The 21,447-nt window shown below is 43.8% G+C and overlaps 2 protein-coding genes across 8 annotated transcripts in view; one reads left to right on the forward strand and one right to left on the reverse strand.

Annotated features, from left to right (window-relative positions):
* Positions 1 to 442: 442 nt before the first annotated feature.
* wnt4b (wingless-type MMTV integration site family, member 4b) lies at positions 443 to 15,981 on the reverse strand. 2 transcript variants are annotated; one of them, XM_010903566.4, is made up of 10 exons: positions 15,648 to 15,981; positions 9,300 to 9,378; positions 4,799 to 5,045; positions 4,288 to 4,441; positions 3,723 to 3,807; positions 3,460 to 3,591; positions 3,148 to 3,290; positions 2,794 to 2,934; positions 2,505 to 2,667; positions 443 to 2,411 (listed from the first exon to the last, which is right to left on the reverse strand). In XM_010903566.4, exons 3-10 carry the CDS (start codon positions 4,882 to 4,884, stop codon positions 2,242 to 2,244), a joined length of 1,074 nt encoding a protein of 357 aa, XP_010901868.1. In that variant the 5' UTR covers positions 4,885 to 5,045; positions 9,300 to 9,378; positions 15,648 to 15,981; the 3' UTR covers positions 443 to 2,241. The 2 variants fall into 2 exon arrangements, with proteins under 2 accessions (XP_010901868.1, XP_019896532.1); XM_020040973.3 differs by lacking the exons at positions 9,300 to 9,378; positions 15,648 to 15,981 and adding an exon at positions 5,434 to 7,423.
* Positions 14,635 to 21,447, forward strand: part of chd4b (chromodomain helicase DNA binding protein 4b) — a 29,180-nt gene continuing 22,367 nt past the window's right edge. For 3 of the 6 annotated variants that reach the window (XM_029115358.2, XM_029115360.2, XM_029115361.2), the window contains exons 1-13: positions 14,639 to 14,910; positions 15,225 to 15,442; positions 16,004 to 16,122; positions 16,372 to 16,656; positions 16,752 to 16,870; positions 17,046 to 17,145; positions 17,412 to 17,607; positions 17,699 to 17,820; positions 17,934 to 18,060; positions 18,270 to 18,439; positions 18,715 to 18,963; positions 19,207 to 19,410; positions 19,783 to 19,994. In XM_029115358.2, coding sequence (XP_028971191.2) covers positions 15,388 to 15,442; positions 16,004 to 16,122; positions 16,372 to 16,656; positions 16,752 to 16,870; positions 17,046 to 17,145; positions 17,412 to 17,607; positions 17,699 to 17,820; positions 17,934 to 18,060; positions 18,270 to 18,439; positions 18,715 to 18,963; positions 19,207 to 19,410; positions 19,783 to 19,994 — 1,958 coding nt within the window. In that variant the 5' untranslated portion in view covers positions 14,639 to 14,910; positions 15,225 to 15,387. Of the gene's footprint in view, positions 14,911 to 15,224; positions 15,443 to 16,003; positions 16,123 to 16,371; positions 16,657 to 16,751; positions 16,871 to 17,045; positions 17,146 to 17,411; positions 17,608 to 17,698; positions 17,821 to 17,933; positions 18,061 to 18,269; positions 18,440 to 18,714; positions 18,964 to 19,206; positions 19,411 to 19,782; positions 19,995 to 21,447 lie in introns of all 6 variants that reach the window. The other 3 variants (XM_029115362.2, XR_003777548.2, XM_029115359.2) reach the window with 3 other exon arrangements.

Raw genomic sequence — 21,447 nt, forward strand, 5'->3', positions numbered from 1 at the left:
GGAACGTGCTCGTCATTTGTGCAGAAGCTTCAGGGTTTTTTGTGTGACGGGAAAAAAAGATCAGAGAACAGTGATCTGTGGCCACATCCTTTTTGTTTTGTGTATGCCTCATTAATTGTATGACTTCTCTTTTGGGAAATTCTTAGCGGTTATTCAAGTTTATTATTATTTTTATCATTTTGATAATATTTAGCTTGACTACCAATTTGATTGTGATTGATAATATAACAAATTAAGCTGTAATATTTTTAATAGCTGATTGTAATCTTGATAGTACAAATGATTGTGACAACATTTTTCTATTCAACTTCTGGTTCTTTGTAATCACAGAATGTTTGTAATAAAATTGTTTAACTGACGAAATGAGTTAGTCCTTGAGAACTGGATTTCCAAAAAAATACACTTATCATGTGAAAGTACACAGGGCACACATGGAAGAGGCTGTAGTGAAAATGCTTTTATTTGATCAAGTCAACTGTGCAGAACACTGGGCAACATGCTTCACAGCTGATGGACTACAGCAGTGTGTACAACAGACCTGTGGGGACAGGACAGGTGTTCTCACTGGCAGGAGGAAGGCCTCAAAATACTCAACATACAAATAAATTAAAGACAGTATAGTGGCAAAATACATAAATACAGTAAATGTATAACACCTGCAACTACCTGCTACACTGAAAGTGAATGCATTTAACGAAAGTGCTGTAAATTCCCGGTTAGTGGTAGTTAATTTCAGCTTTAAAAGCTTTGTCAGTTTAAGTTAGTGTTAATTGTGTGTGTCAATGGGATCTAGACAAATACCTACGTACAAGTATACCATTAGTTTCCTCCACTGTACAGGACACTGAAATCCAATACTTTTCTCAATTCTGCATTATCATTTTAGGTATGAAAAGTACATTATAATGACCTCTATGTTTCATGACAGTAAATATTGGTCTATTTAGTGAGTATCCTTGTATTTCTATTCTTTGGCACTAGAGGTAATGGGGGAAGACCTTCCACCTTCTGCCTGGCAGAGGTTTCTGTAATGCGTAGAGCCTCACTCTCTCAATGCACTCATCCATACTGTCAATACAGTTCTGACTGGAGTTTTTGACTTTATGCCAGGACAGCTTTGCAGATTTGTACATGTTCTAGAGATTTTGGTTAGTGTTCAGTGTCTAGACAATGTTTTGTGGTGCTCTAGAATGTCTTGACCCTGGCAAACCCTTGCAGAGCCCAAGCCCAGTTTTCTAGTGTCTAGCTAGTGTTTTAGTGCCAGACCTTGGGACTAGATGGTTTTATCTGATGAAAGCATGATGATGTTCTGAGATATTGGGCATTCAAAATTTCTCAGAATTGTTTGAAATGATTCTCTTTTTAATGGTGTACTTCTTAATGGTACACTTTTATTGTCGCAGACTTTTACATAAAAAAAGGTTCATCTGCTAATCAGCATGAAGGTTGTATCTGCAGAGAATGTCACAGTTATTTAAATATCAGTAGAAAGGTAGGTATTAAGAGAATACCCTTCTTTCTAATCATGTATTTAAATATATTAATTTTCATTTGTTAGATATTTCACTAAAATGAAAAATAAACTATATCCTATGAAAAACTAGCAACATTGCTAAAGCTCAACTGGAAGAGTAAACAAATGTATTTTGTTGGTATCTGACACTGTCAGCAAACATCTTACTATTTAAACAAATGTGGTCATTTTGGGGAAATCCATTGATGATTTTGTATCGATTTAACGCTTTGCAACCATCTGCATTAGACACATGATTTGTGAATTCTGGATATATCAACTCTGCAAGTGAGCAAAGTTGTTTACTTGTCCCCTCAAGCCCAATCAAGGGCAGTCGGGCAGCTTTGGTCAATTGAACTGGCATCTAAAATCGGTATTTCCCAGAGGGAATGTGTCTGCTTTGTGATTGGAGTCCAACCCAAGCACAAGGTAGGAACAAAAACTGCTGACATGGCCCACCGTGGGATGTGTTTTGACACATGTGATATAGAATACCACAAAAACAGCAATGCCTCTCCAAATGGGGGCAAACATGCTCTATGGTACTTGTGTTTTTTTTTCAGGGGTTTCGTTTTTAAAAAATTGAATATTAACTTCACATGAATAATTTTTCAGAGAATCTTCTAGTCCTTAAGCCTTCAAGTGTGTGTGTGTATTGTATTAGAAAGTCCTGACACTTTTTTTGTTCTAGTGTTTGGACCGGTGTAAGGATCTTGTGTGTCCCAGGTTCACTCTCGGCAGGTGTGGATCATCACTGTGTTCTTGCACTGCTGGCAGCGAACGGAGCAGCACCAGGAGAACTTACAGGAGCAACGCTGCACCACCTCTGCCCGGCCCGCCCTGTACCCTGGCCCACAACACACCAGCTCACAACCATCTGGCGCCAGCCGGGAGGTGCCTGGGAGGGCCAGATGGGGATGTTTAGGAGAAAGCAAAAGACGCCTGATCTCCTCAGAAAACTTGAATGCCGGTTTCCCAGCGTCCATCTTACCGTTACAGCGTCGGCCAGCAGTCCCTGGGATGCCGTTGTCAGGGTCGAGGCGGCAGAAATCTGGAGAGGCAGCGAGGTACACCAGGTCCCTGGCAGCAGGAGGTTTGACCTGGGGGTCCCGGGGAAGCAGTGCCGTCCTGGAGCCAATACGGGACAGGCGCACCTGGACGATTGAGGATATTGGTTGTTTCTTAGAGGTTGTAAAAGGGTGCCAGAAGATGTACGAATCCCTGATTTCCAATGGTTTGTCAACTAATACATGATTTATGAAACATGTGCCGGGTTGTACCTCTGTGGCTCCATCAAAACGTTCCTTCAGCACTGCCCCAACACGTCGGAATGGAGGCATGACTTTCCAGCAGGTCCTCAGCTCACATGATCCTGAGACTCCATGACACTTACACTCCACCTGCATGTTGTGTAGGATTGCCTGGGAATGCAGGGACGGGAACATAATTATCAGGAGGTGGGGAAAAAGGGAACAGTTAAAGGTTAAGCCGATTCTCCCATCCAGAGCAAGTTACTGCAAGCCGCGGCAGTTCCATGCTACTCCCTTGGGAGACAAACACAACCCTGGCGTTTGCGTTTTCTAGGACCGACTGAAGATGGTCAAGTTTGAATAACTGAGCGCCCCAACGCAAACCTTCCGTCCAGCCTCGTTGTTATGGATGTTCATAAGGGGTCGTCCTGCCGACAGCCCCTTGGCACGCTCTGTCTCGTCCACAAACGTCTGGGAGAAGGCCACACCATATGACAGGTTGTCACTGCAGCCTGACCACTGGAAACCTGCAGGACCAATGTACACACAGGCCCAGAACACATTCACAGCGTTATGCACATCTTCCACCTGTGGTTTTCACGCCAGTAGAGACCGACAGCAAAATAGGCCTACAGATGGACGGACGTCTTGACGAAGGCATGCACAGCTGACCCGAAGCCTACATCTTTAACTCACCCTCCGGGCTGACCCCTCTGACCTTCCTGTCACAGCCACACCTCTCCAGCTCACCCCGGCTGCAACCTCGCGTGACTGCAACCGCCACGGCCGCCGAGGACAGGGCATGCACAAAGGCCGCCTCACGTGTGCCTGGTTTTAGATGGGATCAGAACAAGTGGCCTGGTTTCCGATCAGTTCTTCTGGCTGAACTGCTTCTCTTGGACCAGCACTGTACTGAGAGCAGTGCAGCCATTTATTGTCAGTGTCTACCAGACACTCACCTTGGCTCATTACTCGGCCGAACACGTTGATTCCACGCGGAGTGGTTGAGCAGTTCCAACGGCGATTCCGAAACTGGTGCTGACACTGAGAGAGACATGAGTTCATATAGATCAGCAAAAAGACAGAAATACACGGATAGATACAGCCAGAAAGGGAAAGTAATGCAGGTATAGACTACTGTCATGGAGAAAGAAATACACACACACACACACACACACACACACACACACACACACAGAGCGAGACAGGCAGGAATGCAGGCAGATAGACCAATAGACACATTTTCCAAAGGTGTTGACTGAAGTAAGAACATATGCACTTGATACTGTACTGAACACTGAAGATGAGGTGATTGCAATGATGCTGATTGAAGAGGATGTAGATGACTGTGATATTGTGCTTGATGATGACATTCCTTAGCACTGATATGGGTATTGGTTAAGGAGATGGTTTTGGAGATGATGTTGAAGATGACTGACAGTCATGATGATGCAGATCGAACTTGTCTTCAAGAAAGACAGTGGCTTCGCCTCAATACAGTCGATACCCCCACTCGACTCGTACCTCCTCTATGACCATCTCGGCCGCCTTGCGCACAGACTCCATTACTTCCCCCCGAGCCCTACACACCCCCACCTGCCCCACAGACAGTCCCCTCAGCCGCCCACAGGGGGCAGCACCCGACACGGGCCGCGAACGCGGCATCCTCGCCAGGGAGCTGAGAGATAAGGGGAAGAAGAGGGAGAGGGGAAGTGATAGAGCGGGAAAAGGGGAAGAAAGTGTGAGTCACAGTAAAGATAAAGGGAAAGGTTGAGACAAGGGAAGAAGAGAGGATGAACACAGGGGACAGGGTTTCAGAGAGAGAGGAAAATGAGAGAAGACCAGCAGACAAAAGAGAGAGAAGCCACAGTGAAGGGAAAGAGAGAGTGCAAAAGAAAGAGAAAAGGTCAGTGAGGGAGAGACAAAGAGAGAAAAGGGGGGCAACAGAAAGAGATTTAGAGACATGTCACCATCTTTTAAAAGTTATAGCATGACAAACAAACTCTTTCTCTTCCTCCCGGAAAGCCAGACTTACAGCCAGTTGGTTGCCATGGTCGGGTGGGTTGCCCATAGCAACAGCAGGAGTTGTGCCGTGAGATTGACAGCAGAGACAGTTTGCATCAGACTGTCTGTCTGTCCGTCCCTGTGGGTCAGTGAGTGTCCTTGGGCAGCAGTTTGCACGTTTCCACAGGTGCACTGCGTTGTCAGTCAATCGGGCTTTTTTATAGAGTTAGTTTCACCTGTGGTCCAAGTTTCTGAGTCTGGGGATGATCCCCTCATATCTGCAGACAGAAGGTCCATCTGGTTAGCAAACCAATCAATACTGTGTTGTTCTTTTGGAATAACTGATTTAACCCTCTCACAAATTTTTGCAACCATCTGGTCTTCGACAAAGTTTAGATTAACACTTCAAATAGTAGGCCAACTTTTTTAATCAATTGAAGTAAACTTTTTTGTAAATTCTATTGTATAAAGCCTTCAACATTAAACACAAAGTCAATGTTGTCCACACTACAATAAACAATGTACAATACACAGTTGAAAGCATTATCTGACACTATAGACTAGAATCTGTCTCCATGTAGTGTAATTTCATCTTCTACGGTAACTGGTATGCATATGGGAAGTTCTCTGGATAAGTACAGCGTATTCATAAACTTTGTTTCTTACCAGTTCATGTCCAACACTGTCCAGTTTTTCTCTTTTGAAATGTGAAAAGCAGATTTAAAATTAAATCCAATTTCTCAGTGAACGGTATCAATCTTAAAGTTTAATGATTTCCACCTCTGTGATAGCAGGAACATGGAAATAAGAATATATTTTATGTAAAGTCATCCAAGTACGAAAGAATGTCAGAAAATATTTTTTTTTACTGACTATGATCAAAATGTGGCCACTATTTTTGTTTGTCCTTTCTCTCTTTTTCTAAAAGCCTTTTTGAGAGGAAGAAAAATACAAATATTATGACACATATAATAAGTATTGAAAACCTCAAAACTCAGCATAAAAAAAGCCCCTCATATCTGAGTAAGAGAATATGTAAAAAACCATTTGGCCCCTCTGGTGTTTCTCCATCGGTTCCTTCCTCTAGTTAAGAAAACAAATGTGTGTCCAGTCTTGTAAAAGACAGAAAGAAGGAGTGTGAACAGTGGGATAGGAGAGATGGGTTATAAAGGAGGGAGAAAGCGAGGGAGGGAGGGAGAAAACGAAGTGATGTAGGGTGGCAGTCAGAGGGAGGGAACAGTGTAATGGTGACACTACAGTACATTAATAGTGACACTGAGGAATGACTTGGGTTCCATTGTGCATGCTTCGGACAAGACATAATAAGTGACCCACACTGGAGATGGGAAGCGCTAAGCTGGGTTCTGCTGAATGGTCTGTGTCTGTGGATCTGTATCTGTGCTCGTCAGTTTCCAAGAACTTTCAGAGCTTCTGTGAGACCACAGTATGTCCCTGTTAATTCGGTGGCCCCGGCTACAGTACGTCCCTGTTAATTCAGTGGCCCCGGCTACAGTACGTCCCTGTTAATTCAGTGGCCCCGGCTACAGTACGTGCCTGTTAATTCATTGGCCCCGGCTACAGTACGTCCCTGTTAATTCGGTGGCCCCGGCTACAGTACGCCCCTTTTAATTCAGTGGCCCCGGCTACAGTACGTCCCTGTTAATTCGGTGGCCCCGGCTACAGTACCTCCCTGTTAATTCAGTGGCCCTGGCTACAGTACGCCCCTGTTAATTCAGCGGCTACAGGTAATGAGGCTGACTAAAATGTGCAGAAGCTTCAATGTCCAATGTGAAATTCCCAAACCAGAAGAGGAAGTACAGATACACACCTGTCATCCAAGAATTGTGACCACGTCTTGTATATACACAAATATGTACTGTGTGAGAAAGTGTCTTACCTAATGTTGAATCTTCCCAAACATTGTTGCTCTTTTTACGAGTTCTCACCTCCCCTCCTCTATCTCCCCCGCATTTGCCCTCTTTTTTCTCTTTCTCTCCCTCTTTACATTGTCTTAGAAGGGGTGACATTTAGACAAGGGGAAGAAAACACAGTGACGACAAATATTGGAACGGAGGCAAATAAATCAGGAGAATGGAGTAAGGGAGGGAGGGATGAAGTCAGGGATTGAGTGAGACAGATGAAGTAAGAGATGGAGGGCCTGAGGGATGAGAAGACTAGTGCGGTGCTAAACGGAGGTTTAAGGGAAAAGGAAGAGGTGCAACAAGGAACCTTCACCCCAGGCTCTGAACATTTTTCCCCATTTCTAATTTTATCAGTTGTTCCAGCTCCCAGTAATTTAACCTTAATGTAGATCCTTCAGGCTCCTCAGAAACTTGGCGCTAGTTGAGTAGATCTCCAATGAGCACTTCTTTGGTTTCTGTGTCTTTCCACAGACTTTTGTGGTGTCCACTAGTCAGGATTATATGAGGAGGAAAACATAGATCCCTTTCTTGGAAAGCTATAAGGTCCAGGATTTTGTTCTGGCCCAATGCTTGAAAACCAAATTCACTAAGTGATTAAGAGCTCTTAAAACCGACACACTAGTTCACTTACAGGCACATCTGATCCATCTAATAGGCTGGACAATGTTCCATTGATTAGTAGAAAGACCTGCATGAGACAAGGCAGTTTATCTGTGGGCCCTGTTGCCCAGCCGACCCCGGCTCTACAGCTAATTGTGATATCACAACCTGAACCCAATGACACGAGGCCCACTCTGAACAAACAAATAACCTACCCCCACCACCAAACCTCTCTCTACATTTGAAAAGTTCCCCCTTCACCAGTCCCCCTCCCTCCTTTTTAACTCTCCATGTCCTATTCCTCCTTTGTGTCCGTCTGCTTCTCTCAGTGACGTCTTTCGTTGTATCCCACAGCAACACCATGGCGATGGACTGGCCACTGTCACGTCCGGCGCCTCCGTTGTGCTCCTCCCTGTCCCTTCACCCCTCTCTCGTAAATAACATCCCGTCTTTTTGTCTGTCTGTTTCTGTGTCAGGATTGTTTTGTATCATGCCTAGATGGCCTCACTCAGGCTCTGATTGACCAAAGTCACGTTACAGGTGTAAACCAACTACCTTCAACACATTTCTATAGTAGGTTGTCTGCGGTAAACCTAAACTCAATGAGCACAGCCTTGTCTCAGGTTATTGTGGGACGGACTTGTGATAACTCTATCTCTGGTGGTATCTCTCTATCTCTGGTGGTATCTCTCTCTCTGGTGGTATCTCATTTTTCTGACCCCTATGGGGACATGCAAACTATTTTCTGAGCCTGAGTGGTATCAAAGCAATCTTATCTGACTTTGCCACTACCAGATATTGTGAAGGCACAAATACCACAGAGAGACATTTCTTACCAAACCACCCATTCCCGTTGTAAGGACAGAATAGTCAGCTAGTGTGGCTGAATGCAGTACAGTATGAGACTGTGTGCACTCATGGCATTTGTGCATGAGTGGTGGGAGCTGTGGATATTATGGGATGTTTTGTGTTGGGGGGGGGTGAGCAGTAGCCATGTGGGGGTGGGGGCAGTGTGTGAGGCTGTTAATATTATGGGATAGAACCGTTGTTAGGCGGTGGGTGGGGGTGATATGGCTGTCAGAGGATGGGAGAGGTTTGTGAGTATTATTGGATGGAGAGGTTGTTATGCAGGGGCCTGATGGGGGTGGTGGTGTTGGGGGTGGAATGTGTGTGTAGCGGGCTATGAATACTATGGAATTTAGGTGTTATTAAATGAAAGGGTGTATGGGGTAGAGGGGTAGCAGAGATTCCATTTGCCTACAACAGAAAACTGTCTGACATGGGGGGCTTTAGTTGCCATGGTATCGGCGTGAGTCATGGGGAGATGTTCTGGGGCATGTGTAGCCAGAGCAATGGCTCAATACACCTGGGCTGGACACAGACACACTGCCAGAAAGAGGTAGAGACAATGCTTTCTTCTGGTGTTTCTGGGTCAACTCCTTCTGAATTCGATACAGGCAGTTCAGTAAAAGAATATACTTAAAAACTCTCCCAAAAAACATCCATTTGAATTTCAACTCATTGTGATGACGCTCAGTGGGATTGACCCAGTGTAAGGCTGCTTGCCGTCCAAAACACTTAGTGCACTTGACCTGTAGAGGGAATAGGCTACAAGGCTATTTAGTACAAAGGACAAGGAAACATTTCTGCTGGACCGGTGATTTTTCTCTGTCCCTATATGTCTGAGTGTGGTGTGTGTAACCTTTCTCATTCTGTCTTGCTGTGTATTCCTTAACTGCCTCAGTTGTAATCATTTGTCTGCATACCTGCCTGAATTCAGAACACCTCTTTGTCAAATGATGCTGGTCAGTGGTAAATGTGTGTGTGTATGTGAGGGGGGGTGGTCTGGTTCCCAAACATCCAATCCATGATCTTCAGTACTTTGCATAGGTCCATGTTGGTGGCCAAAAAGGTATCCTCTTGGAATCTCTGTATTGGCCTTTAAATGAGGGGGGTTGAAAGTATGCAAGGTGCATATTAAGGGTTTTCTTCAATCTGTCCATTTCTTACACATCAATGCAGATGCAGAGCAGAACACACGAAGGCCCAGTAGACCACTGAGAAGTACCCTGTTATGGTCAGTAGGTTCCTGTAACAAAGACAACGAAACAGTATTATGGGATGTTTTGCTGGTGTGATTCAGAAGGGATGGGGTATGCCCCCCCCCCCACCACTTACCCAATTTTGATTGGTTGATACAAGCTCCCCCTCACCCCTCCCCAATCTCCATAGTGACAGAGCACAGGAGACAAGGAAGGTGAGCATTCTGTTGGTTTGGCTCAGTAGCTTTTGGGCACTGATTTATTTAGCATTAGTTCCTTAAGTGGAACGTTTTCGCTTGGTATTATCAGGGGAATAAAACATAAAATGTAGAACATCAAATACAAATGTAAACAGCAAACATTTTATTTCATTTTGTTTACTTTTTATTCCATCTGAAGAAAGCAGCATGTAAACGTTACACTGGTGAGAGCCAGATGATATGCTCATAATATAATAGTTAGGTTGTATAACCATAATGTTATAGTCAGGTTAATAGGATCATAATGTCAGGTTGATATGGCCATAATTTAATAATCTGATTGATATAGTCATAATGTAATAGTCAGGTTAATATGGTCATAATCAGGGTTGGGTATGTAATCCTACAGTTACAAGTTACCTCTACACATTCTTAATCAGTGACGTAACTTTTTTGATTACTCAAACTCAGTAAGGTAATCTGATTTCTTTTGGATTACTTTAATATTAAGAGGCATTAGTAGACAAATAGGAATAGCCCATAACCAACTGAACACCTTTTGTGGGATCAATTAATGTTAGAGTTTACATAGCTGGCCAGAAACAGAATTTGCATTTGACCTAATGGGTTATGATGGAAAGGGTTTCTAAACCATCTACAAACCCGATTCCAAAAAGGTTGGGACACTGTACAATTGTGAATAAAAACAGAATGCAATGATGTGGAAGTTTCAAATTTCAATATTTTATTCAGAAAACAACATAGATGACATATCAAATGTTTAAACTGAGAAAATGTATCACTTTAAGGGAAAAATAAGTTGATTTTAAATTTCCTGGCATCAATACATCTCAAAAAACGTTGGGACAAGGCCATGTTTACCACTGTGTGGCATCCCCTCTTCTTTTTATAAAAGACTGCAAACGTCTGGGGACTGAGGAGACAAGTTGCTCAAGTTTATGAATAGGAATGTTGTCCCATTCTTGTCTAATACAGGCTTCTAGTTGCTCAACTGTCTTAGGTCTTCTTTGTCGCACCTTCCTCCTTATGATGCGCCAAATGTTTTCTATGGGTGAAAGATCTGGACTGCAGGCTGGCCATTTCAGTACCCGGATCCTTCTTCTATGCAGCCATGACATTGTAACTGATGCAGTATGTGGTCTGCCATTGACATGTTGAAAATTGCATTGTCTTCCCTGAAAGAGAAGACGTATGGATGGGAGCATATGTTGTTCTAGAACTTGGATATAACTGTCAGCATTGATGGTGCCTTTCCAGATGTGTAGGCTGCCCATGCCACACGCACTCATGCAACCCCATACCATCAGAGATGCAGGCTTCTGAACTGAGAGCTGATAACAACTTGGGTTGTCCTTGTCCTCTTTAGTCCAGATGACATGGCGTCCCAGTTTTCCAAAATTAACTTCAAATTTTGATTCGTCTGACCACAGAACACTTTTCCACTTTGCCACAGTCCATTTTAAATTATCCTTGGCACAGAGAAAACGCCTGCGCTTCTGGATCCTGTTTAGATACGGCTTCTATTTTGAGTTTTAGCCGGCAACGGCGAATGGCACAGTGGATTGTGTTCACTGACAATGTTTTCTGGAAGTATTCCTGAGCCCATGTTGTGATTTCCATTACAGTATCATTCCTGTATGTGATGCAGTGCCGTCTGAGGGCCCGAAGATCATGGGCATCCAGTATGGTTTTCCAGCCTTGACCCTTACGCACAGAGATTGTTCCAGGTTCTCTAAATCTTTGGATGATATTATGCATTGTAGATGATGATAACTTCAAACTCTTTGCAATTTTTCTCTGAGAAACTCCTTTCTGATATTGCTCCACTATTTTTCACCGCAGCATTGGGGGAATTGGTGATCCTCTGCCCATCTTGACTTCTGAGAGACACTGCCACTCTGAGAGGCTCTTTTTATACCCAATCATGTTGCCAATTGACATAATAAGTTGCAAATTGGTCCTCCAGCTGTTCCTTATCTGTACATTTAACTTTTGCGGCCTCTTATTGCTACCTGTCCCAACTTTTTTGGAATGTGTAGCTCTCATGAAATCCAAAATGAGCCAATATTTGGCATGACATTACAAAATGTCTCACTTTCAACATTCGATATGTTATCTATATTCTATTGTGAATTAAAGTTTATGAAATTTGGCAACTTTTTAGGAATCGGGTTTGTACTTCAGTATGATTGTGCTACATCTCTACAATGCACACTAAATGTCTGTCAGATAATCAGTCATTCCAATTAATCCAATAACCCTTGATCTTCCAGAATCTGACTTTTATTATGAACATAACCCAAACTCTAAGGATGTGTTAACCTATTCTGTAATTTGTGTTATACTTATGTTTTTTATAGCTTCAAAACGTTGAAAAATGAACGGCAATTTCTCGAAAAGGGTATTGACATAAATGTAAATGTAAAAATCAAGATATCCATAGCTTTTCGCGCGTACACTAAATTTGAGTAGTCTGATGTTTTGCTCCACAACCAACATTTTCAATTTTCAAACGTTTCAGAAACCCCAGGCATGCGAATGCACGTTCGCAGTCATGAATAAACACCCGCACACAATATGTTTTACCCGCGCAAACGTAACCTGCGATTATTAGGGCCACCAGCGATGGATTTTCAAAAGTCAAATTAAAGAAACAAACTGTGATTATATACACCTGCACTCTTAGCTTAAATTCGATGTTGTCAGTAGCCAATGATAACCAATTAACGCAATTTTCTGAGATGCAATGCAAGCAGAATCACATGGCCTACCTCTATGGAGTTGAGGTGGCTGCATCAAAGACAAATCATCCTCCTTTAGTAGAGTGCTTCCCGACACACCTTTTTCTCCTCAAATATCGTGATTAATTCCAAATGTTTTATCTTTAAGGCAGCGCCATGTTACAGCTATCTAACAAATACTTGCCTAATATTCTAAACATTTACTGTCTAAAAATGATATAACCCCAGGTAGGCCTATTGCCTAACATTGTTCTGAGAAAGATGCATTCATTAGTACATAACTTAATCACATTTTCTATGGATACGCTAATATCGTAGATATACTCAATTTTAACCAACCAAAACCGGAGAAAATTAAACAAGTGCTTCATCGGTCACTAATTTGTTAATGCGCGCCCGCCTTTGTGCGCATGATGATTACACACACAACAGGTGCGCGCAATTGTTATTTGGGTTCAAATAACTGTTTTAAAACATTAAATAAAAAAATCAAACATACAACGTGTCATGATTATTTCGCGCACCTATTCTTTTTCAGTTGAAGTAATCCAAGAAGTAATCATAATTTTTTTCAAAAGTATCTGTAATCCGATTACAATATTTTTGTTGGTAATGTAACAGATTACACTTTCTGTTTTTTTGTGACCCGCTATTCCCCAACTCTGGTCATAATGTAATAGTTAGGTTAATATGGTCATAATGTAATAGTCAGGTTAATATGGTCATAATGTAACAGTCACGTTAATATGGTCATAATGTAATAGTAAGGTTGATTTAGTCATAATATAATAGGTTGATAAGGTGATAATGTGTTAACTAGGTTGATTTGGTCATTGTGTAATGGTCAAGTTGATATGGTCACAATGTAATAATCAGGTTGATGTGGTCATAATGTAATAGTCAAGTTGATTTAGTCATAATCTAATTGTCAAGTTGATGTGGCCATAATTTAATAGTCTGATTGATATAGTCATAATGTATTACTATGTGTTATTCAATCACTATGCATTGAATAGTAAGGTACAGGACAGACACTGTCACAGATGATACATTAAATTACCAGCAGAGGCAACAACACAAAGTCAGGGTGAATGTGAAACAGGATATCCTGAACAAACATTTAAGGTAAAATTATTACAATGCACCACTGTGTCATAACTCCTATGTGTTAATAGCATAAAGTAGGGAGGAAAATTGTTGGTTGAATATTTTTTTATTGCACCTCTATTATAAGAACAAGTTGCCTTGTCAAGGTAATTTGTCCTTGGGCACTAGCGCTTTGGATAGACATTGCCACTAGAGCCAGAAACCCCTCTAATCTAGAAAACAACCATGTCTGATTGAGGTGAAGGAAAGATCTTGTTGGTTGATGTGGGCAAGCAGATGTGACTGCTACACAAGTGTCACAGTCAATCCATGAATCATTCATCAATCACACCTATCTCATATCACTTTATTCTTATCACTGATTGATTTGTATGTGGGCACAAACAAATCATTGACAGTTGTGTACAATAAATGTGATCTATGGACCATATGTGGCCAAATTAAATACACAATGCATCTGTACCAAAAATGTGTTTTAAATGTTTAGTATTTATTTTTGTTTCTGTGTAATGCAAAACTGAATCCCGTTTCCACTACCCTGTCCAGAGGATGGCAATAGACGGGGAAATAGACCTTAACTATGTGCCAGTCCAGAGGTTGTTCGGTTGTGTCCATAGAAGTGCCTAACATGTGACACAGTAGTCCATCATTGACACAAGTAGTACATGTTTTTGGTACTGAACAATCCTGAGTGTTTGCAAACCTGTTTGTTTATGTTGTATTTATGACTAAGCCAACTGTGCTTCAGTTCTGTGGGCCTGGACTTATTTCCAACCAAGTGGCCGTTTTGAACCGTAAGCACAGCCTGTAAGTACGTAGGCACAATCATCGCACAGGGTTTCTCAGGTCTTCTGGGTGCAGTGGTGCACATGCCAGGTGGACAGTCTGTGAATATTATGGTCTGTCGCCAGTGGCCTAGAGTTTCCCAGGAGACCATGTGACTGGTATTTTTTTCTTCCTTCTTTTTAGGAGTTGTGTTTATTATGGGATGTCAGTGGCTAGAGTATTATGGTCTGTCTGAGTGAGGGCGGGAGGAACGTCTCCATGACAACGGGGTTGCTAAGGGGCTGGGACTGAAGGGGAAGTGTGTGTATGTGTGTGTGTGTTCGTGCGTGTTCGCGCGCGCGCAGTAGAAGTGTACGTGCATGAGCGCGTGTGTGTATGTGGAGGGGGAGGGGTGCGTGCATGTTGAGTATTATGGTCTGTCCGTTGCGAGGTAACTATGCAGAGTTGTGTGAGTGTTACAGAACGCCGAGGGAGGGTGTTGAGGATTATTCTGGGATGTCTGCCCCCTTTGTGTGTTTGTGAGGATGTTAGCTAAGCTTTGCTAGCCACTAAGGCAGGGGGAGAGAAGGGGGACGGATAGTGTGTAACGTGTTTTGCGGGGTCATTAACGACACATTTTTATTGCGCTGGATATTGTTGCTCATTAATCTCTAGAAAATACTATTACCACTACTAAGAGACATAGTCATTACACGAAGGAGACTCAGCTATACCAGGGACTACAGTAAGTTTGTCACAAGTGTTAGGGGTTTCACTTCCCTGACTGTAAGTTTGCCTGAATGGATTTTGTATCGGTAGTGGGTCAGTAATCCAGAGTGCTACAATATATATTTTCTGTACACGATGATTGACGGGTGTCCATTGCTACAGCTTCCTGCGCGGTGGACAGGGGCATGCAAATGAAAACAAATGTATTTCGATGTAATTAGATAGTTAACATGTCACACCTTGACATGTCAATTTAATAAATTATTCTTACTATGAGGCACTACCAATAAAATTTGCTAATTCAAGTCAATGTTTTTTCTCTTCTTACAGCGCCCCCCCCACCCCCCCCTCCATTCTGCTGGACACCCCCATTCCATTCTCCACCACCACCCACACGTCATTTTCCCTCCTCCCGCACTAACAAGATCAGGCAAGGTTCGGCGAAGAGGGAAATCTCGCTTTGAATTGAAATTAAAAAATTATATATACAATTATGTCGGCAAGCGAGAGCGAGAGGGAAGACATGGGACCTATGGCACTAGCACATGGTAAGAGGCAGTGAGCTATTTTTTCAAAACAAGCTTGTCAGGTTGGTAGCTAGCTCAGCTAGCTGACGCGCTGTTAACGTTAGCTAGTTATAGCTAACGTTTGTTCGCAAGCTGGTTACAGTTAGCTAGGTATCTACTTACTAGTTATAGTTTAATTTAAGCAATCAAGTGTGGCAGCTACCGGAATATGTTGCTTTTACAGTACCTGGCAAACTTGTTAGTAAGCTGAGCACCACCGGAGAGGTCCTAGGTTTAGGATTTGCGCTGTCAATGCTTGCGTGTTGTTATTGGAAGTTGCGTGCACGAACATTTGCCAGCTAGCAAAGTAATGCCCTGTCAGTCTGGCAACTGGCGTGTGCTGCATATTTTTCCATCAAAATATTGTGTTTTAAGAAATGCTGTCAAAAAAATCAGCCTGGAGTTAAGTTTCTGAAAATTATACAAATCACATTATATGGGATAACATAATGAATATATTTTTGAATGAGTAAAATTAGAATTCATAATTTTAAAATATTCAAAAAAGTATTTAATAAATCCCTGTGACCTGTCAATCGGAAGACGAGGAACCAGAAGAGGCTATGTCTGATATTGAGGTCCCCACCAAGTCAAAGAAGAAGAAGAAAGCCAAGAAAAGCCGTGAGAGCAGGAGCAGCAAAAGACAGAGGCCAATCAGAGAGGTATTGGATGGGCATTCATCTCTCTTTACAGGATGAAGGACTAGTCATTGACATCAGTGATAGCTCCCAAGAAGGTGGGAGGGAAAGAGGTTATACAGATAGTTACCATTTGTCCTTATTACGCCCCAGACCACACTGTTCCCAATGCCTGTACAGTTCTGTATGGAAATACTGTATTGCATTAATTCATGGAAAGTTTTAGTTGTTAATATGTTCTTTATGTATTTTTACTTATTTGCTCTCCCTTAGGATGTGCCTGTCAGTTCTCCAGAACCGCTCTTGGCAGTAGAGCCTCTAGCGAGAGATGAGGAAGAGGGCGGAGGAAGAGCTAGGTCAGAAAGTGAGGGAAGTGATTATGCCCCAAGGGGAAAGAAGAAGAAGCGCTCCAGCTCCTCCAAAGAGAAGAAGAAGGGAGGAGGTATGAGTGGAGAGAGAGAGAAAGGAGGCTCATCATCCGGCTCCAAGAGTAAACGGAAAGAACCAGAACTAGACAAAGATGAAGATGATGATGATGATGATGACGACGATAGCCAGGTGAGTAAGGTAGCAGTCAAGCAATACATTTCCCTGGACATGATTTCTGGCTAAATTACAGTGAAATGTAATATCTTTACTCTGCCCATGTCCAGGAACCCAAGAGCTCCACCCAACTGCTGGAGGACTGGGGCATGAAGGACATCGACCATGTCTTCACTCAGGAGGACTACATCACCATCACCAACTACAAGGCCTTCAGCCAGTTTGTCAGGTTAATACACGTCTCATGTACTTTTTTGCTCTCATCCCACTGGTTCTTGCTTTGCAGATTTCAGGGACACTGTATCTTTATTCGGCAGCATTTGTGGACTGCACTGTTACTTTATGTCTGTGTGTCACTCTTGCCCCAAACATTCTTTCTTTCCTTTGGCTTTACCTTTTTCCAGACCCTTAATTGCAGCCAAAAATCCCAAGATCGCTGTGTCTAAGATGATGACACTGATGATGGCCAAGTGGCGAGAGTTCAGCACCAACAACCCTCTCAAGGTTAGACAAACCAATACATTACCTTTCTGTCAAATTACTTAATATTGCCATGACATGACATTACTGTTTCCACTTGAAGTATGTTTTATTTACAATAAAAGTCACACATTGACTTATTTTCCTTTTGGCCAAGCAAACACAGGGTTGACAAGATAATCATGCCCTCCCGCATCCTCCCACCAATTGTTTTAGGACAGATTACAGCAGCAGTACGTTTGCTTTATTGGCTGATGCTCGTCTTCCTCCTTCCTCCACCCCCTCTGTAGGGCTGTGCCAGTGCCAATGCAGCCCTGGCAGCTGCCAACGTGGCTGCTGCTGTGGAGAGCATGGTGGTGGCAGGGGCAGAGGGGGATACCGGGGCCGGTGCCGCTAAAGACTCACCTCCCCCTGTTTCTGCTCCCACGGCTGTGGCCGTTCCGCCTGTACCCCCACTCCGCAAGGCCAAGACCAAAGAGGGCAAAGGTCAGGAATATGTCAGACAAATGCTGTATAGGGGGCTTAGCTGGCGAGCGAACGTTTGTACAGAGGGTTTTAGTCACATCTCGTTCTGCAGGCCCCAATGCTCGCAGGAGGTCCAAGCCCACCGCTAAGCCAGCCCCCAAGCCCAAAGCCAAGAAGGTGGCTCCACTCAAGATCAAGCTGGGAGGCTTCAACAGCAAGAGGAAGCGATCCTCGGTGAGAACACTTTGTCTGACGTCAAGTCTGTCAGGGTCTCTCTGAGTCCTGTTGCCCTTCTCCTCCCTGTCTCCTGTCTCACCTCCCGTGTGTTTCTGCGTGGTGATTGTCAGAGTGAGGAAGATGATCCCGAAGTGGAGAGTGACTTCGACGATGGGACCTTTGACGTGTCGGACGGCTCCAACGGCAACAGCAGCCGCTCCAAGAAGAAGGTCAAGATCTCCAAGAAGAAGAAGAGAGGTTAGCGTTTACCTTTACGCATCAGTGGTATGCTGAGAACGTCTGTGCTTTCCTGTGCTTGTGGCCGTGGCGTGGTGACTACAGGTTGGTCGCCTACCTTGGTGCAGGCTTAAGACCTGGTTCGTTTCGAACAATCATCCACTCAGATTAGTTGAGTTATCCGATCGGGGTGGCCAGCTCCTCCCAACTGCCTGTGTTTTTTTTCCCAGTGGAGGAGGATGGGGATGGTTATGAGACTGACCACCAGGACTACTGTGAGGTGTGCCAGCAGGGGGGGGAGATCATCCTGTGTGACACCTGCCCCCGGGCCTACCACATGGTCTGTCTGGACCCCGACATGGAGAAGGCTCCCGAGGGCAAGTGGAGCTGCCCCCACTGTGTAAGGACTCTATGAACCCTGATCTCAGTTGTTATTCGCAACTAGGTGGAGTTGTCACGTTATTGCTTTCATTGAGTCAGGACAAATTGGTGTGATTTCCTGTTGTTTCTGTTGACATGTTTCTATCTTTATGTTTGGCTGTCTTTCACCCTCCGCTCCCTTTGTCCTTCACTGCTTCCCCTACCGGCCCCTCCCCCTCCCCTATATCCTCCTTCCCACTGCTTTCCCTCCCACCCATTTGCTCTCAACCCCCACCCCCCCCCCCACACTTGCAGGAGAAAGAAGGGATTCAGTGGGAGGCCAAAGAGGATCTGTCTGATGGGGAGGTGGAAGATGAGGAGGTCGGGCGGGATGAGGGAGGGGTGGAGGAGGAGGATGACCACCACATTGAGTTCTGCCGGGTGTGTAAGGACGGAGGAGAGCTGCTGTGCTGTGACACTTGTCCCTCCTCCTACCACATCCACTGTCTCAACCCCCCCCTCCCGGAGATCCCCAACGGGGAGTGGATCTGTCCTCGGTGCATGGTGAGCCCTGCCGTTGTCCTGTGGGTGTGCGTCATGACCTCTACGTTCACTCCTCTGTACAGCTGCCGTTCCGCTCGCCTGGCTGGATTCTAGGTCGTTTTGGAGATTATTCATTTATGTTCCTAACGCCACAGTGTTTAGTTGCTGACGCTACACGTTAAGCTGAATGTCATGTATATTGTCTGAATCAGTTTACACTGGAGTGTTCCCCCTAATTCTTACCCCCTGCCCTTCCCTGCTTAGTGCCCTGGCATGAAGGGTAAAGTCCAGAAGATTCTGACCTGGAAGTGGGGTGAGCCGCCGCCCCCCACCCCTGTGCCCCGCCCCCCGGACCTCCCGGCAGATGCCCCAGACCCCCCCCCAATGGTCGGCCGTCCAGAGAGGCAGTTCTTTGTGAAGTGGTGCAACATGTCCTACTGGCACTGCTCCTGGGTACAGGAGCTACAGGTGATACCTCACACACACACACACACATTTTTACAGTAACAACATACAAAGTCCATTTGTTCGCACTCTCAGTGACCAAGCATTTTTCTGCTGCTGCACCCAGACTATGGAATACCCTCCCTCCCAACGTCCGATGCTCTGACAATCTAGCTACTTTCAAGACCGGCCTAAAGTCCCATCTGTTCAGACTTGCGTTTCATCTTCATGGCAGTGGCCCTGTCTGACTCCATTTTGCTTGTTGCCCTTATCATCTGATTGTCTGTCTCTTGTATCTCTTGTCCACTCTCTTGTACAGTGTCCTTGAGTCTGTGAAAGGCACTTTAAATGTAATCTATTGTTATTGTCCGTCCTCTATTTCTCCCCTCCCTCCAGCTTGAGCTGAACTGTCAAGTGATGTTCCGTAACTACCAGAGGAAGACGGACATGGATGAACCCCCACCGGTGGATTTTGGAGGGGAAGGGGATGATGACAAGAGCACCAAGAGGAAGAACAAAGACCCCCTGTATGTACACATGGAGGAGGAGTTCTACCGCTATGGAGTCAAGATGGAGTGGCTCATGATTCATCGCATCCTCAACCACAGGTAGCAGACGGACACACTAGGGATAAATACACTACACTGAGACCACACCATACAGGGGTTATAAAAAGTCTACACACCCCTGTTAAAATGGCAGGTTTTGGTGATGTAAAAGAATGAGACAACGATAAATCATGTCAGAACATTTTCCACTCTTAATGTGACCTATAATGTGAACAATTCAATTGAAAAACAAACTGAAATATTCAAGGGAGAAAAATGAAAAATAAAAACCTTACAATAACCTGATTGCATAACCAGGCACACCCTCTTATGACTGGGGATGTGGCTGTGTTCAGAATTAACCAATCACATTCAAACTGCATCAGAGAGATCTCATCGTTGAAAGATATCAGTCAGGAGAAGGGTACAAAATAATTTCCAAAGAATTAGATATACCCTGGAACACAGTGAAGACAGTCATCATCAAGTGGAGAAAATATGGCACAACAGAGACATTACCAAGAACTGGACGTCCTCCCAAAATTGATGAAAAGGTGGAGAAAATTGGTTAGGGAGGCTTCCAAGAGGCCTCCAACAACATTAAAGGAACTGCAGGAATTATTAAGTACTGGCTGTGTGCTACATGTGACAACAATGTGTTATGGTCTGATGAAACCAAGGTTTAACTTTTTGGCCATAATTCCAAAAGGTACCCAAAGAACACCATATTTGGAGAGCCTTTACCAAGAACAGTGGGCAAATATTGCCATGTCAAGATGTGCCATGCTAATACTGTAGACTAAAAGATTGAGTGCTGTAATAAAATCAAAAGGTGCTTCAACAAAGTATTAGTTTAAGGGTATGTGAATTTATGCAACCAGGTTATTGTGAGTTTTTTATTTTTCCCCCTCGAAGATTTTAGTTTGTTTTTCAATTGAATTGTTCACATTATAGTTCACATTAAAGGTGGAAAAAGTTCTGACAAGATTTATCTTTGTCTCATTCTTTTACATCACAAAAACCTAGCATATTAACAGGGGTGTGTAGACTTTTTATATCCACTGTAGATAACACAACCTGTAGATAACCCAACCTCGTAACACACTGGGGATAAATACACTACACTGAGACCACACTACCATCATTCACATTAAATTAAGTTATAGATTTTTAAATCTGTACTTTAGGCTAATTTACACAGACTTGGGGGTAGAACGAATAGGAGGACATTGGAGGAGCTGGGAGGGTTGAGACAGGGATGCAACTCTAGATTTGGCCTTGTGTTGTTGATTTTGTATTGCTGAAAGCTGAATTCCTGTCCCAGTGTCTGGTGTGAATCAGAATGAAGCAGTTATTCCTCAAGGATTTTTCCTGTACTTAACTCCATCCTGTTTGTTTTTTGTCTTCTCATACTAAGATGTGCCCGCAGTCATGCTTGAAAATAGGGGGGCAGTTTAGTTGGTGTTCCTTTGACAAATTTGCATTATTACATCATTTTTGGCGTTAAACTCTT

Source organism: Esox lucius, chromosome 20 (assembly GCF_011004845.1).
Source record: "Esox lucius isolate fEsoLuc1 chromosome 20, fEsoLuc1.pri, whole genome shotgun sequence".
In the NCBI taxonomy this organism is placed as follows: Eukaryota; Metazoa; Chordata; class Actinopteri; order Esociformes; family Esocidae; genus Esox; species Esox lucius.